The sequence below is a fragment of the Sylvia atricapilla genome, chromosome 26 (genome assembly GCF_009819655.1).
Source record: "Sylvia atricapilla isolate bSylAtr1 chromosome 26, bSylAtr1.pri, whole genome shotgun sequence".
NCBI classification, from domain to species: Eukaryota; Metazoa; Chordata; class Aves; order Passeriformes; family Sylviidae; genus Sylvia; species Sylvia atricapilla.
In genome coordinates this window covers 1,509,826-1,526,395 of record NC_089165.1, presented here as the reverse complement: position 1 = coordinate 1,526,395, position 16,570 = coordinate 1,509,826, and the positions used below count along the sequence as shown (strand labels likewise).

The 16,570-nt window shown below is 60.3% G+C and overlaps 1 protein-coding gene across 2 annotated transcripts; it reads left to right on the top strand.

Moving 5' to 3' along the window:
* Nucleotides 1-232: 232 nt before the first annotated feature.
* MKNK2 (MAPK interacting serine/threonine kinase 2) lies at nucleotides 233-15,385 on the top strand. Of its 2 annotated transcripts, none has more exons than XM_066336502.1 (14): nucleotides 233-321; nucleotides 420-610; nucleotides 2,535-2,616; nucleotides 2,779-2,880; nucleotides 2,988-3,085; nucleotides 4,055-4,134; nucleotides 4,599-4,672; nucleotides 4,752-4,856; nucleotides 5,195-5,250; nucleotides 5,555-5,650; nucleotides 6,921-7,115; nucleotides 7,207-7,371; nucleotides 7,473-7,516; nucleotides 14,735-15,385. In XM_066336502.1, the coding sequence occupies exons 2-14, from the start codon at nucleotides 563-565 to the stop codon at nucleotides 14,883-14,885; spliced, it is 1,296 nt and encodes a 431-aa protein (XP_066192599.1). In that variant the 5' UTR covers nucleotides 233-321; nucleotides 420-562; the 3' UTR covers nucleotides 14,886-15,385. The 2 variants fall into 2 exon arrangements, with proteins under 2 accessions (XP_066192599.1, XP_066192597.1); XM_066336500.1 differs by lacking the exon at nucleotides 14,735-15,385 and adding an exon at nucleotides 7,776-11,447.
* The last annotated feature ends 1,185 nt before the right edge of the window (nucleotides 15,386-16,570 follow it).

Below are 16,570 nucleotides of genomic sequence, written 5' to 3'. Positions count from 1 at the left end.
CCCGGCGCTCTGGGGGGGTCCCGGGGGGTGCCGCGGGCATGTCCGGGGGGGTATCTGTGACTCCCGGCGGGGCTGTTCGTGTGCCCCCGGCGCCGCCCGTGTCCCCGGCGGGGTGTCCCCGTCCCGGGGCGCGGCGGGGGTGTGGGCGGGGCCGGGGGGCGGGGCCGGGCAGGGGCGGGGCCGCGGCCGTCCCTATAAAGGCGGCGGGGGCGGGGGCGGCGCGTCCCCCCCCGGCGGCGGCGGAGCGGCGCGGAGCGGAGCGGGCGGCGGTGCGGGCTGCGGTACCACCAGCAGCAGCGGCGGCTCTGCGGGGCCGCGCCGGTGAGCGCCGCGCCGGGGGGCTCGGGGGCGGAACCGGGCACGATCCGGGGGAGGCCGCAGCCGCCTGACCCCCCTGCCGCCCCCTCCTCTCCCCGCAGGTCTCGGCCACCCCCCGGACTCCCCTCCGGCTCTGCCCGTCCCTCCGCCTCCCTCCCCCCATCCCCCCTTTTTTTTTTTATATTTTGCCGCCCCCCCCTCATTTCTCCCAGCAACGCCGCCCCCCGTCCCCCCCCGCAGCAAGATGGTGCAGAAGAAATCAGAGATCCCGGGATTCCACCGCTCCTTTAAGGTAAGGGGCTGCTCCCCGCCCCCGCGGGGATGCTCGAGTGGGAGGGGGCTCCGGGGCCGGGGTGCGCCCGCATCGCCGCATCCCCTGCCCGGGAACAGAGGGGGCCCGGCCGCTCCCTGCCCCAGGCTGAGGAGCTCCGGGGGCGCTGCCACCCAAACCGAGCAGGGGAACCCCCCTGTACCCCCGTCCCGGAGGTCGCGGTGCTCCCGGGGGTTGGATCAGTGTCTCCCCCACCCTCCCTGGGTTGGCTGCTGGGATGCTGCAGCTCCCACGGGGATCCCCCGTGGGTGGGGTGGCTGCACTTTCTCCCCGCCCCGTTGCACCCCTTCGTCCTGGTTCGGCAGCGATGTGGGGGTGGTCTCCGGGCTCCCCAGGCCCGGCCCGGTGGGACCGTGCGAGGGTCGCTCCTGCCGCACCGCCTGCCCAGGGATGCCCTGGGCACCCCCGGCCCGGGCCCGTCACCCCCCGTCCCCCGTGCCGCTGTCACCTCGGGCTGTGCGGGGGGTCTCTGTAGTCCGCTCCATTCGGTTCCCCCTCTCCCGAGCCGCTTTCTGGCTGTGGCTTGGGGGGTCCTTTGTTCGGTTTTGCTGCAGCTCCGGGGTGCGGGGGGGGTCCCCAAACCCGCCCCCTCATTGCAGCGACCCCCGCTCGTGCTCAGGTGGCCTCCGACCGGGGTTTGTGTCCCCCCGCGGTAGCTGGGGATGGAGGCGGGGGGGACACCTCGGCTGTGCTGATGGAGCCCGTACGCAGCCTCCCATCCCCCAGACCTTTGTGTGGCAGTGCTGCGGCAGCTGGCAGGGCCCCCTGCCCCGCTGTTGCCCCCCAAGTGCCCCCCCGTATTTCCCCTGCCCCCCGTACACCCTGAGCCTCTCCCGGAGGCCTCACCCCCCATCCTGCCGGGGCTCGTCCCGGGGGGCAGCAGCTGCGGGGCGATGCTGCTCTCCCCAAATCCTGGTTTTGAGGTGGGGGGAAACCTGGCAAAATGCAGCACAGGAGGGTTTTGGCCCCGGAGATCCAAAGTGGTGCTTGGTGTGGGGGTGCTCCTGGGGTGAACCTTCCCCCCGTTGTGGCTGGGGACCCCCGGCCCCCCCAGGCTGCAGTAAACAGGAGTGTTCTGGGTGTTTCTGGCGGTGGCCAGGGCTGGCCGTGCTGGGGCTGGCAGCCGGCCCGGGCACCGGGCGGATTTGGGAACGCCGCTGGAGCTGCCACCTCCACCCAAACAGATTTCATAATCCTGGGGAGGACGGGGCCCTTTTGCCCCTAGCACTGCCCTGTCCCATGGGTGGCTCAGGGGAGCAGGAAGCAGAGGGTCCCCATGTCCCCTCGGGTGCCACTGGAGTTCAGGGTGGGGGAAGGAGTGGGTCCCATGCCCTCCATGGATCCCGGGGTGCAGGAGGGTTTAGAGTGAGGCCTGATTCTGGCGTCGGGGGTGTCCAGCAGCTTGGTGGACACGATGTCCACTGGAGCAGGGCAGAGCAGGCTCCAGCCTCTGTGACCTTGCAGGGAGCTGGGAGGACATGGAGGGGTGGCTCTGGAGCCTGACTTGCCGTGTGGCTTCTCTTCCTCCCCCTCCTACCTCACTGTGGTTCAGGTTTGGGTGGAGATTTGGGGTTGGGTTGGTGTGGGTGGCTGCGGTCCCTCTCATCATCCCCCATGTGCTGGCCTGGGGCTGGCTGGAGGAGTGACCCCGCAGCAGCTTCCACATCAGGAGATGTGGTCAAAGCCTTCCTGCTCGTCCTCTGGCTCTCCCTGGAGCGCTGCCGTGTCCCACCACGAGCTGGTGTCTTGCACGATGGGGCAGTGAGCAGAATGTGTCCCAGGAGCCGGAGCATGCCGGGCTGTGTGTCTGTGCTGGGCTCAGGGTGGCAGCCGGTGGTGGCTGATCCAGCAACTGCCACCTCACTCCTGCTCTTGACTCCCACAGGGGCAAAACCCTTTCGACCTGGAGTTCGACCAGTCCAACCACCTGGAGCCTGTCTTCAACTTCGAGTGCCCGCCCCGTCCCGGTGAGTGGCGGGTGCCTCCTCATGGGCCTCCATCCCAGCCGGGCTCCTCCCCTCCTTCCCGCTGGGATTTTGGCCCCGAGGGCTCTGGGGGCAGCCGTGCGGTGCTGGGGGAGCTGTGGGTGCACAGGGATGTCTGACAGCGGTGGCTTTGCTCTGGCACAGACATGCCTTCAAGTCAACCCATCGACATCCCTGACGCCAAGAAAAGGAACAAGAAGAAGAAGCGCTGCAGAGCCACCGACAGCTTCTCTGGCAGGTTCGAAGGTGAGCGGGGCTGCTCAGGGACCCCAGGGGTTTCCCCTGAGCCCTCCTGGTGTCCCCAGGCTCTGTGCAGTGGGGCCGGCAGCTCAGGTGAACCTCTCCCCTGCCAGATGTTTACCAGCTGCAGGAGGAGGTGCTGGGAGAAGGGGCCCACGCCAGAGTCCAGTCCTGCGTGAACCTCATCACCAACAAGGAGTACGCGGTGAAGGTAAAGCTCCACTGCTGGGCTGCAGACCCACCCCCCTCCCACCCCCTGCCTCAGTTTCTGTTTCTGCCCTCCACATCTGGGGCTCTCCCGGCTCCCAGGACCATCTGATGCTGGCCCAGGACTGCGGCTTTATGGGCTGGAGGGAAGGGAGAGGGGCAGGGATGCAGCAGGGCTGGGCTGTGATGGTGGCACAGCGACCTCTGGCACCACCCAGCTCGGGGTCCTGGGTGACCCACCTTGGCCACGCTCCCCTCTCTGTCAATGAGGGCATGCTGGAGACTAAATTAACACTTGGGATGTGTCTGGGGGCTTGGGGCAGGCAGGGGCACGTGGTGCTGGCAGGGTGGTCACCTCCTGCTCGCTCCAGCGAGGTCTCTCTCATGCAGGTGCTGGAGGGGGTTGGGGTGAGTCAGCTGCTTTTGGGGTCAGGGATCGTGGTCCCATGGCCCTGCACCCCATAGACTCCAAACCACAGCACGGGGACTCGGGGATGGGCCTTGTGTCAAAACTCAGCCAAATGCTGTGGGAACTTCACCTCCCCGGTCGCTCTGTGGGGACCTTTGGGTGCCCCAGAGGGGAAGCTGAGGCAGCAGGGAGGGCGGTGGTGGTGGAGTGCTCTGTGTGCCCCAAAGGGCAGTGAGAGCACCCATCTGCCCCCTCCCGTTTGGGGTAAGGTAACAGGGGCTCCCCTGTCCACCCTCGGCATGGCCAGGCAGCCGTGCTGTGCCAGCGGCCAGTGGGGCACAGGGCCCTTTGCTGCGCCGGTGCCGCAGCCTCACGTGGAGCTCTGCTGGCCCCGGAGGGAGCGGCTTGGCACCGCGGCCGCCGCTTGGCACCGGCGCCGGGAACAGCCTGTTCTGCTGCCTGCACCCCGCCGGGCTCCTGCCCCGCCCGGCCCCGCGGGTCCCCGCGCTGCTGGGGCAGGGGAGCCCCGGCCCCTCCCTGAGCCTCCCCCTCTTGGCCTTCCAGATCATCGAGAAGCGCCTGGGACACATCCGGAGCAGGGTTTTCCGGGAGGTGGAGATGCTCTATCAGTGCCAGGGACACAGGTACGGCAGGGCAGCCGCTGCATCGCCCGCTGTGGGCACGGGGAGAGGCTGACCCCCGTGGGTCACGGCCAGGCTGCCCTCTGCCCCACGCTGCCTCCCCTTGGCCCTGCTGGCCACCGTGGAGCATCCAGAGGGGACGTTCAGTGGTTTGCCGTGACGACGGGGCCTCGGTGGCCAAGTTGGAGCAGGGCCGAGCCCCTGCTGCTGAGTGGGGCTGTGTGTGGGGTTGTGTGTGGGGCAGGCGAGCGAGCCAAGAGGGGCTGTGAGCAATTAGGGAGGAGCAGAGCCAGCACTGCAAGCCCCTCTCCCCCCTGGAATGCAGCCAGGGGGGCCCTGGCCGTGTGGTTTCAATCACTGCAAGCCCAGTTTTCCATCCTGCATCCCTCCCGGGGTCCTGTGCTGGATGAGGGGGTCCCCAGGAGGTGTTTTGGGGGGATGCTGGGCTGATGCCATGGTCCTTGCAGAAACGTCCTGGAGCTGATTGAGTTCTTCGAGGAGGAGGAGAGGTTTTACCTGGTGTTTGAGAAGATGAGGGGAGGTGAGTGTGGCCCCAGGGCAGGGGGAGGTGGGGCACCAGGACCCCCACGAGCCCCAGCTCTGCTCTCACCCGGCCACAGGCTCCATCCTGACCCACATCCACCGGAGACGCCACTTCAACGAGCTGGAGGCCAGCGTGGTGGTGCAGGATATCGCCAGCGCCCTGCACTTTCTGCACAACAAAGGTGAGCTGGGACGCCCCAGGTGCCACTGAGAACGCCCTGGGGTGCAGTGGGCCTCCCGGGGGTGTCACTGCCTCCCCCCACCCTCCTGCCCAGGGGACAGTGCCCATCCCAGCGCACAGAGTCAGGCCCAGCTGCATCACAAGGGTTTTTTTGTGGTGCAGATCCTGTTCTTCCAGTTTGGTTGGGATTCAGGGCCAGCAGCAAATTTTGCCTTTTGCCAGGGTGCAGGCAGTGGTTTGGGGTAGGGAGGGAGGGGTCCCTGTGCCACCCCCAGACTTTACACTATAGCAGTCTTGTAGGAGGGGGATTTTTACCCTCATTGGCTCTTTTGCCCCCAGGGATTGCACACAGGGATCTGAAACCAGAAAATATCCTGTGTGAGAGCCTGGACCAGGTGAGCGGGGAGCAGCCAGGGTTGGGAGCAGGGTGTGCTGCCTGGGGTGGGGTGGGCACAGTGGGGTAATTCCTGAGGTGGGGAGTGCAGGAGGGTTCTGCCAAGGACACACAGACACAACAAGTCCTGCCAGGGACACACACACACCCCCCATATGCCACAGCACAGCGTGGTGCGAAGCATGACAGGACCTGGCATTGAGCAGCTGTGGCCTGGAAACAGGGCTGTGGTCTCCGGGGTGCTGCCTGTGGCTCCCGGGGGATGCCAGGGGGGTCGCCGACCATGTCTTCCCCCCTCTCCCCAGGTCTCCCCAGTGAAGATCTGCGACTTTGACCTGGGAAGTGGCATCAAACTGAACGGCGATTGCTCCCCCATCTCCACTCCGGAGCTGCTCACCCCGGTAAGCGTGTGAGCCCCCCCCATTGAGGGGTGAGCCTGTCCCCGGGGACCCCCCCCAGCTGCCCCGCAGGCCCCGGGAACAGAGCTGTGCATGGACACTCCCCGCTCATCGCTGCCGTCGCTGATGCAGCGTGTCCCCCGTCCCCCCCGCCGCGGCAGGCGGGCTGCGGTTACATAACGCGGGGGGGCCGGGGAGGGGCTGGCGCAGCGCCCGGGCTGCCGTGAGCCTTAGCAACAGCCCGAGCAGCCGCGGCGGCTGCGCCGAGCCCGCCGGGGAGAAGTGGGTCAGCGCCGGGCCGGGGGCCGCCGTGCTTCCCCGGCCCCTGGGCGAGGGAGAGGCGCCGAGCCTCCGGGCTGCGGGGTGGACGCCCCGAGAGCTCCCCGCTGTCCCCCGTCTCCTGCAGAAAGCCCCGCTCCCCTCTATCGCCCCCCGTGCAGGGTGTCGCCCTGCGGCCCGGTTTATTTTCGGGATGCGAAGGTGCCGGGGAGGGCAGAGCCGAGCCCGTGTGCACAGCGGCCGGCCCCCTCCTTCCTCCCGGGGCGGGATCCCAGTCCTGAGGTGTCCCGAGTTTCCCCGTTCTCAGCCCCCGGGGGGCGGAGAGCCGCGGCCGCCGCATTCCCACCGGGACCGGGGCTGGGAGGGTTGTTTTCCTGCGGTGGCATCAGCTGCTGCGGCTGCCGAGGCCCCTCGTCGGGAGGCCTCTCTGGTTACGGGGCGATTATCTGCTGGCTGCAGCTCTTTTCTGCCCTGGTCACGGGGCCTGTGTGGGCTGCGGGTCATGCGCTGGAAAGGCCCCGAGTCCCTGGAGCGATAGGGGAATGGGGCCGCCGGCTCTGCCTCTCCCCGCTCCGGGGTTAACTCCTCCCGGCCCGGCTCCTGCGCGGCGCTCCGCCTGTGCCGGGAGGAAGAGGCGCGGCAGCCTCGTCCCGCCGTGTGCCGCGGCCGCTCCGGGCGCTGGGGCTGAGCCGGTTGGGTGGCGCCAGTGCTCTGGGTCCTGTGGCTGTTTAACGCCATGGGTTTGCGCCCTTTAGGCTTTTTTTTATTTCCTTCGGGGTGGCAGCTGCTGTTGGGTGACCCCAGAGAGGCGGGTCTGTGGCGTCATCTGTGGTGGGAAACCCAGCAGGGTGATGCGGTGGGAGGAAAGCTGGGGAGCAGCCACGTCTGCAGCTTCCCTTCAGAGGTGCAGCCCTGGAGATGTGGCAGGACCCTCCCAGCCCACCCTGCCCCGTTGGTCCCCACCCTTCGGGGCTCACCCCGCCTGTCCCCGCAGTGCGGCTCAGCCGAGTACATGGCCCCAGAGGTGGTGGAAGCTTTCAACGAGGAGGCCTCCATCTATGACAAGCGCTGTGACCTGTGGAGCCTGGGTGTCATCCTGTACATCATGCTGAGCGGGTACCCCCCCTTTGTGGGCCACTGCGGCTCCGACTGCGGCTGGGACCGGGGCGAGGCGTGTCACACCTGCCAGGTGCGTGGGACACCCCAGCAGCGCCCAAAGCCAGCCCCGGTTTGGCTGCAGCACTCCTGCCTGAGGCCCTGTTGTTTCTCCCCCTGCTCAGAACATGCTCTTTGAGAGTATCCAGGAGGGGAAGTACGAGTTTCCTGACAAGGACTGGGCGCACATCTCCTTTGGAGCCAAAGACCTCATTTCCAAGCTGCTGGTGAGAGATGCCAAGAAGCGGCTCAGCGCAGCCCAGGTCCTGGAGCACCCCTGGGTGCAGGGGGTGAGTGTTGGTGTCCCCTCCTTGCTCTCTGCTCCCAAAAGCCGGGGTGGGGAACACCTGTCTGCACAATCCTGGCTCTGACTGGCTGCATTTTGTTGCAGTGTGCCCCGGACAACACCCTGCCAACCCCCATCATCCTGCAGAGGTGAGTGTGGGTTGCCCTGGGATTAACCCCCAGCCCCCTGACCCTGACTCCACTCCTCAGCACTACTGTCCATTCCTTTTGCTTTTTGGGGGCTCTGCCAAGACTCTGTGTCTGCACAGCCCCGCCACTTTGGGTTTGGGCCATATTTTTGGTGTCTGACCAGTCTGGCATGGCCAGCATATGAGAAGGGACGCCCACATATTTAACCCCGACCTCCACCAGCCCCCCACGCCCCCCTGAGCCCATGCCTCCCCTGCAGGAACAGCAGTGCCAAAGAGCTCACCTCCTTTGCTGCTGAGGCCATCGCTGTCAACCGCCAGCTGACACGGCACGACGAGGACGAGGAGGAAGAGGTGGAGGAGGAAGCACGACCCATCATCATCAAAGCTACCTCACGGGCCATGCAGCTCTCCCCCCCCTCTGAGTCCAAGCTGGCCAAGCGGCGGCAGAAGAGCAGCCTGGCCAAGGCAGTGGCCTCTGGGCAGCACCTGGTGGCCCCGCTGGTCCTGGTGGCCGACCAAGCCTGAGCAGTGCCCCTCGCACCTGCTGTACCCCATGTCCCCCCTTCTTCTCCTTTCTTTCTTCCCCTTTCCCCCCTGACCCCACCGTTTCTGGCTAGTGACAAGATCAGGACTCGTCCCTGTGGCTGGTTTCCAAGGTTTTGCTGATCTTGTAGGTCTGGGGGTGGGAGGGTTTGTTTAAGATCTTTTTTTTTTTTTTTTTAAAGGTATTAAATCAAGTGTGAGGTTGCTTCACCCAGGGCACACTCAAGGACATCTGACAGACACACAGACTTTTGTTTTCCCAGCTCTTGGTTTCTCCTCTGACATTTTCCCCCCTCCCCGACACCAAAGGACTCTTTGTATCCGCGGCTGCTTTGACAATTTCAGCTCATTTCATACTGTGAACAAAAGACCCTCGGTCGCGTTTTCAACAACAGGAGTTGCGTTTTAACCTTGTCCCTCCCCTCAGAGCTGCAGGTTTCTCTCTGATGTTGGGGCAGATCCCACAGAAACCCCTTCCTGGGGCCCGGGAGGCACCTGCCCGGTGTGGAGGTGTGGGGAGCCCCTCTGTGCTGTCCCCAGCTCTGCTCCTGGGGACACAGTGGGCGTTGTGCAGGGAACCGCTTGGGCTGGGGAGAGACGGTGCCAGCAAGGGAGCAGCACCCAACCCACCCTCTCTCCTCGGCAGCCTCCTTCCAGAATAAGCTATTCACACCCCTTTTTATTTCTGTCTTTTTTTTTTTTTTTCTTTCTTTCCTTTTTGATTACTGTTGGTTTTGAACTGCCAGCTGTGCTTCTCTACAGGGCACGGAGAAATGTCTTCCTTTCCTCCCACGCTCCGGCTGGCGGCTCCCCGGGGGATGCTTGGGCATCCAGGGCTGTGCTCTTGTGCCAGGTCAGGTGTTGCACCCCGGGTTTTGGAAGGGCTGGTGGCTGTGCCCTTGGGGAGGTGCAAGGGGGATGAGGTGTTCAGGGTGGCCAGAGCAGCCAGAAACACTCTCTGGGAATTGTGTGCTCTGGGGAAAGCAAGGACCCCCTCAGAGAGCATCGGGACCTGCTGCAGGACAGTGAGACCTGCCATGGCTTTGGGCTGGCCCTGAGGCTGCTGTGGCAGGAGGGTTGGGGTGCACAGAGAGTGCCCAGTGCCCCGGGGGTGCCTGTGAGTGAGCAGCCAGGCTCATGGCAGCACCCAAAGGCCAGGGCACAGGGGAGCAGTGTGTGGACAGCTTGGGATGTGGGGCTGGAAGGTTTGGGGTCAGGGCAGCAGGGTCTTCAGAGGCTGGAGAGTGCTGGTGTGCTTGGTCATACACGTGCATCCCTGCTCACGTGTGTTCAGGCGTGCATGGTGTTGTCCTTTCCTTGGAGTTTGCTTTGGGGTGGGAAGGACTCGGGATGCTGAGTCAGGGGGAGCCTCTTGGCTGGTTTTTGGGTCTGTCCAGGTGAGCAATGCCTGTGCTTGGGGCCAGACCAGCCTCCAGAGCCCCCTGACAGCCCCTGCTCCCTGCCGCAGGCACTGCTTTGGGCTGAGCCACCAGGCTGCACCCACTGCCAGCCTCCATCCCGCTGGGAGGACAGTGCTCCCTCCATAGCCACCTCCCGTCCCTTCCCACCCACTGCTTTGAGCTTTATATTTTGCAAAAGCAGCCTCGGCCCATCGTGTGCACAGGGGAGGGATTGGGAGCTCTGAGCTGGGGAGCAGACTTCCCTGGGTCTTCAGCTGAAGACAGTTGCTGTCTCTGGAAAAAAGAGAAAGTTCTCCTTTTTATTTTAAGACTGCTGACAGCAATACTATGCAATATATGTTGTTTTTGTTTCAGGGAGGTGTGTGTGAGTTATATTGGGAGACGATGATCTCGGGTGTTGATGGAGTTTAGGGCAGGGACCATCTTCTCTCACCCTTCTCAGCCTTTCTGCTCACCCAGGGGGGTTGGGGAGGGTGACTCCATCCCCATCCCACCCCCCAAAACTGCCTCACACTTGTGATCTCCCTCTTCCCCGTGTGTCCCCGGTCCCCCTGTGCCGGGTGGGGAGGAGCAAGGCAGTGGTGAGGGGAGACCCCCCACAGGCACCGGGACACCCTGGAGAGGCCTCCTTTAACAGAAAGAAAAAAAAAAAAATCCATCTTGATTGTACATTGTTACTTTTTATAGCTTATTTTGTTTTATCGGTTGTAGATAATTCTTTGTTGTCTTATATTAAGAAATACTTGAATGATGTACAGTACGCGATGCCTTGAGCTGGTATTGTGAAGCTATCGTTGATGCTGCACGCCGCAGCCTTTTTTTAAAAAACAAAAAAGTCATGGGAAGGGGATGGCAGGGGGATGTCTCCAAAATTTATCTGTCCCCTGTGCTGCTTTTGTTGGCAAACTGAGTTACCCCTTTTTCCCCATGCATAAGAGCGATCTCTTTTATATCTGTATATGTATAAAATACACCACACACTCTGGGGAAGGCCTGGGTGACCCTGCCTGTGTCCCCCTGCGTGTCCTCGGCCGGGGATGTGCAGCAAGAAGATGCTGTGGGAGTTGGAGGATGTGCTGGGAGCATCAGAGCTCCTCCTGGGCTCAGCTTCACATTTGGGGTGGGGTTTGGTTTGGACCCGGTGCTCCTGGCACCAGGGCTGACCCATGGCTGGGGCTGTGCATTGGTAGAGAATCCTTAAATGCCTCTAGGGCTGGGGATCCACTGGAAAACCTCCAGCCTGGCTCGTGGCAGTGCTGGGCACCCAGAGGTGCCCTGGAGGGACAGGGATGGCTGGGGATACCCTTGTGCCAGGGCCAGGTGTCCCTCCCTGCTGCCAGCACCTCTCCCGGGGCGGTTTCCAGACAGATGCTCCCGTGGTCCAGCACCAGCGACCCCCTCTTGCCAACATCCTTCTTCCTCCTCTTCCTCTTTCCAAGCTTTCCCCCCCAAAGAGCATCTATCTTGGAAACCAACTTCAAATTTTTTTTTTCTTTTTTTTTTAAGCTGGAAATGTTAAGTGTTTTTGCTTCCTCTCCTTCCCCCCCCAACCCTCCCTCCAGCCAACTAACTCGACTTAGAACTGGTTAGAAACGTTTACTGTGAAGCTAACTCTTTTTTATCAAACCAGGAGAAACTTTCTCCACTTTACAATTGATGAAGACTGCCAAAGCTGGTTCAACAAGAGTCACGTTAACGCACTGTTGGTTTGTGCAACAGCGGCCTCTGCTTGGGGGCTGGCTGGGAAATAAAAATGAAAATGCTAAAAAAAAAAAAAAAAGGACAAAAAAAAAAAAAAAAAAAAAACAAAAAAAAAGAGAAAAAAAACACACAAAAAGAAGCACTTTACTGTATGTACCAGGTGACCTGATACAGCTGAATTGAAGTTTTCCTTTATAACAATTGTTGATGCCAGAATTTTGTATTCTGTTTTGTAAGAATTTAATAAAAATGCATTGAGACCTACATGGTGGGCAGGGGCTGTGGCAGATGGGGCAAGAGTTGGGGAGGGGGATTGGGTAAATTGGGGAGGTGGGTGGAACTTCATCCAGGGGCTCCTCCCACCATAATCCTTCCCAACTTTTACTTGCTGCTGGCCCACGGGGCTGGGAGTGTGGCTGGGGTGGGATGCCAGGAATAGGGGCTGGCAGTGGCTCAGGCCCTGACTCACTTTTCCCAGCGGGTGGCGTGATCCTCTCAATCCCAATGGGAGCTGGAGGTCACGGGGCAGGGCTGTGCTCCCTGCCAGCTGAACCCAGTGGCCTTGGGACTGCCCTGCCACCCCCGAGACACCCCTGGCACATCCCTCCACGGGGCAGAGAGGGACACTGAGGCAAGAGGAAGGTGGGGTGGCATAGGGAAGGCACTGGGGACAGGAGGCTGAGGCTAAGGGTGAGGGAAAAGGGCTGTAGAGGCCCTGCTGAGCTTTCTTACATGGACAAGGCAAGACCTTGTGGGATTTAACAGAAAAAAAAATAAAAATCCTGACTTCTCCAGCCCTGCTGCTATGCTGGGGGATGGAGCTGGATCCCTCTGGATGCTATTGCCATGGGCTGCTGCCCTGGCAGAATGCCATCCATGGCACCCCTGGGTTGGGGAACGGGCTGTGGGCTCTGCCACGGCCCAGCTGCTGCTCCCAGCTCTGAGCTGAGCGAGCCCCACTGCAACACTGCTGAAACTCCAGCCTGACTGCTTGGTAAATACTGCAGTTGCTTCTTGCAGTGTCTGGATCAGGACAGGGTGGCTCCAGAAGTCTCCCCTCCCTGGCTGTTCCAGGATGGCATGTGGTGAGAACAGAGCTGGGGTTCCCTGCATGCAGAGGATGAGGAGCATGTCCCATGCCGTGGCGCTGTTCCTGCCTCTGTGGAACAAAGCCATTGCTCCCTCCTGGGCCTAGGGCCACCAGCTGGTGACCCTGGACGTTTTCGGAGCATCTAGCTCTTGGCTCTCCTTTGTCTCTTGCGTGTTGTGTCACTGGGCATGTCACTGCATGTCATTGGGCCCTCAGCTCTGTGCTCCAGAAATCTTTCCCCTCCTGCCGTTTGCTCAAGGGCTATCCTGCAGACAGTCCGCCTTCCAAGATTCCAGGTGGATCCCAGACAGGTGTGTCACAGGCAGCTCTGCTGCAGATGCTGGTTTAACTTTAAATCTCTGAAATTCCTTTGCATGGTCACTCTTCTCCCCTTTCCCCAGTTTCCCCAAACCCAAAAAGGGCCTGATAGTTGGAAACCATTTCTGAGCACGTGCAGAGAAGGGCAGCTCTGAAAATAACCCAGCGCTGGGTTAAAATAACCTGTGCTGCTCTGGTGCCTGAGCATCAGCCCAAAATAGGCTCTGCTGGGATAAGGGCGCTATAAATACCCTGGCGTGGATTTGCATTGGAGAAAAGCCCCGCAGCAGGAGCAGCAATGATGCTCCCAGAGGGAAGGGGCCACTGCAGGGCCACCGGGGTGGGCTGGCTGACAGAGGGGGTCAGCCAGGCATTGGGTGACGTGGTGGCTCATGCCAGTCTGCCTGTCTTCAGGATTTAATGGAGCCATCAGGTCATGGTTGGATCTGAGTGGCTGCAGGGCTGGGGTGGCCGGCGGGGTCACATCTGGCTTCAGCCCAGGGCACTGAGGCAGCTGGGCAGGAGCAAAGATGAAGTGTCTTCAGTATTTTGGGTCTGAGCCCGGCTCTGCTGGTGACACATGATGATTTGGGTGATTAGCAAACATTTTGATTCAACATCTCCCCACAAAACCACCCTTGAGTGAGCAACATGCATTCCCTCAGACCAGGCTGCTCTCCTGAACCATCGGTGACCCCCAAACCCGCACTGGGCAATGTGGAGTGGAAGGTGTGAAGTGTGTTTTGATGAAAAACAGCTGTTCTGGTTTAAAAAAAAAAATCCTTTTCGTGCTTTTAAAATGTTTTCTGGGAGGGGGCAGAGAAGGAAAGAACTCCTGTGCATTTTGCAGAAAATCATGTCTCCTATCCAGGCAACCCAAACAAAGCAGTCTGGGGTGGTTTTTTGGTGGGATGTGCCATTTTGGTGGGATTTTGACTGGTGTGTGCAGGTTCTCCCTCTGAAGTCATGACAGGGAGTGAGCGATGTGCACCCCAGCAGAGCCCAGCACACGGGTCTGGCCCTGCCTGTGTTTCCTGTGACTGCTCCCTCTGCACCAGGAGCCTCGGTGGCAGTGGCACAGCAGGTGCCTTGTTGGTGGTTTTGGATGGTGAAGTGTGAATTTTGGATCCAGCTCTGGGTGGAATTGCAGGGGCAATGGCAGCTGTGGTCAGTCAGCAGGAGCACAGCAGGGTCAGGTTTTCCCAAAACTCAGGAGAGCTGTGCCCATGGCTGGAGCGGGCCCTGGGCCTCATGAGTCACCTTCTCACCTACCTGGAGGTTTAGACCAAGGCTTGGTGCTAAGGCACAGGGTTTGGCAGGTCCCACTTTGCTCTCCTCTGGCTCACACTGGGGATGTTTCTGTCTTTGCCATGTAGTCTTCCTCAGAGCTTCCTTACACCCTAAAATGCCTCCTTTGAGGTGAGCTGCTCAGCCAGGGGAGAGCTGCCTCTGCCTGGCTTTTGCTCGGGACGCACATTTCCAGCTTTTGCTTGGAGCACACATTCTAAATGTTTTTTTTTTCTGCCTCCACGAGGTGAAGGAAAGCCAGATGTTCTCTGCTATCCAACTCTGAGCACTCCAGTCCCACTGCAGTTTCATTCCAGCTGCTCATAGCCTTGTGAGACCCTTTGTGTCAAGCCCTGGATGGGGTCAGCCTTCATCCCACCAGCTGAACCCCAGCGATTTCCCTGTCCAGGGTTACTGCTGGGGTGAGGCTTTTGTTCACCCTGTGAATGACCCTGCTAAAACAGCACTGCCTTTGGCCAGTGCCTGATCTCTGAAGGAATCTGTTGGCTTACCAGACCCAGAAATAATGACGCCAGGCCTTTTATAGGAGCGTTTGCTTTTGCAGGTTTATTTTTGGGTTGGTAAAGTCTCCTGTATGACACTTGTCTTTTTATTTCTCTGGTCTAACATACCACTGATCACTGTGGTGTTGGTGCTGAGGTGCTGCAGCAAACCCCTCACCCCATCCCACAGCGCCATGGTGAGTGTCCCACACAGGTCTCTGGGCCATTATCCCTGATATCCACGGCCGTGTTTCCTTACACTGGTCCCGAGTTAAGCCTCTGGCTCCTGCCACAACACAAATCACCCTGATTAACTCACCACAGGCTGAATAACCAGGATCTGTCTGATGCAGGGTGGCAGAGCACGGCACAGAGCAGCCTGGTGGTGCTGGGAAGGTCAGGATTGAATGGGTGCAGAACCCCTTCCCCATGCCACGGAGAAGCACCCATCCTCTGTGGCAGGCACACCGACCCCTCGGAGGCACCACAGTTTGTCGAGGATGAATTTGCTGGGATTTTGGAGCACGGAATTCTCTGGTGAAGAAGCTTCAGCAGCATGGGCTGGGCTGGATGATCCTGCACCTCCCAGGCAGGGCAGGAGCTCCTCGGTGGTGCTTCTGCAGCACTCCTGGAGCTGGAGAAGTGCGGGATCACACCGCCGGTGCTCCCCGGCGCTTGGGACGCGCCTCCAGACCATTCCTGCCAGTCATCAGCCACATCCAGCAGGGCACAGCGAGTCTCCAGCTCCCTCTAATGTTTCCGGCCCGAAAGGAGCACCCGCAAGCAGGACAGGCCTGAGCAGGGAGCGGGCGGGCGGCCAGGCTGCACGGCCCCGAGGGAAAAGCGTGACGTGCAACTGTGTGTGGAAGCAGCTGGGCCAGAAAAGGGGACTGACGTGCCCAGAAAACGGTGTTAAAGAGTAAAGGATGCAGCGTTTTAAGAGAGAATACGGTTGTACTGAATGCCTAGTTTTTATTAATAAATGAAAGATTTCACAGGAAAAAGGATGGTTCCTCTGAAAAATACTATTTCTAGTACTCTAAATAGATGCTCTAAAATGCTGTAAGTGTTTCCAGCCCTGCAAAATGTTCAAAAACATGTGGTGACACGGTTTAGTGGCAAACATGGTGGTGGTGCTGGGGTAACAGTTGGACTTGATCTTAAAAATGTTTTCCTATATTAATGATTCTATTGTTCTCTGATTCTAAAGGCTCCTACTCATTCCTGCCTGCACTGGGACTGCTAGGATGAGAGCTCTGCATAGGAGTTTCCCAAACTTGTCCATGTGAAATGCAGCTTTAAAAACGACTGACAGCACAGAACGCAGCAGAAATGGGTATTGCTAACACAATACAAAGCCAGGCTGGAAACTCTGAATCAAAATCAGTGATGTTGCAGCACTGCTGTGTCTGGCCACAGTGGTTCATGGGGACATCTCAGAACCGTGCAAGAGTCTGGAAACATTGAATCTACACAAACAGCACACAATCCACACAAACAGCACACAATCCACACAAACAGTACATCTCTGTGTGCTACAGAAGCTGTAACACCAAGGCACAGGAAGCAGAAGGGGCAGCCAGGCCATCTCCCCTCTGACACATCAACTCATGGAGCACACGCCTGCTCCTGACTGTGTGTGTGTGCAGCACAGATCAGGGGATGGATAAAGAGAGAGGGGGAATGTAATTACCCTGCGAAGAATAAATCACTTTAACGGTTCAGTTACTGAGATCACAGCGAGGCAGTGGCACAGCCTCTTAATTAATCTTCTGCTTTGCAGCCGGCTCCTGCCCCTGCCCCATCTCCACCTCGTGCTGCCTGGCCAGGAGACGCCATCGGTGGGGACAACTCTGGCCAGTGGTTTCTGGCCAAGCAGATCCAGCAGGAGCAGCAGGGCATGACCAGGTGAGGGATCAGGGTGCTGTGGCTCCTGGCTTTGTGCAGCGTAACATCTGTGGTAGGCCTGGTAATGTGGCGTGCTGTGGTTCTCCAGGCTTGTGTCAGCAGCAGCCAGTAATTCCGAGCTGATTATTGTGAAGAATGGGCATGCTGGATGTGAAGCAGGGCTCTGGGGATGCTGGAGGCCTGGGTCTGCTGCAGAGGAATGGATGGCATGTGAGACCATGAAGGGAAAACCCTCACTTCACCTTCACCTCCACACGGCCCAAACCTCCCTGACTCCTCAC

Excerpts from the sequence above, each read along its gene's own strand:
- MKNK2 (XM_066336500.1), top strand. The coding sequence starts at position 563 with ATGGTGCAGAAGAAATCAGAGATCCCGGGATTCCACCGCTCCTTTAAG. Across the intron at positions 611-2,534 it reads GATTCCACCGCTCCTTTAAG|GGGCAAAACCCTTTCGACCT; the intron begins GTAAGGGGCTGC and ends TGACTCCCACAG. Across the intron at positions 7,372-7,472 it reads AGCACCCCTGGGTGCAGGGG|TGTGCCCCGGACAACACCCT; the intron begins GTGAGTGTTGGT and ends ATTTTGTTGCAG.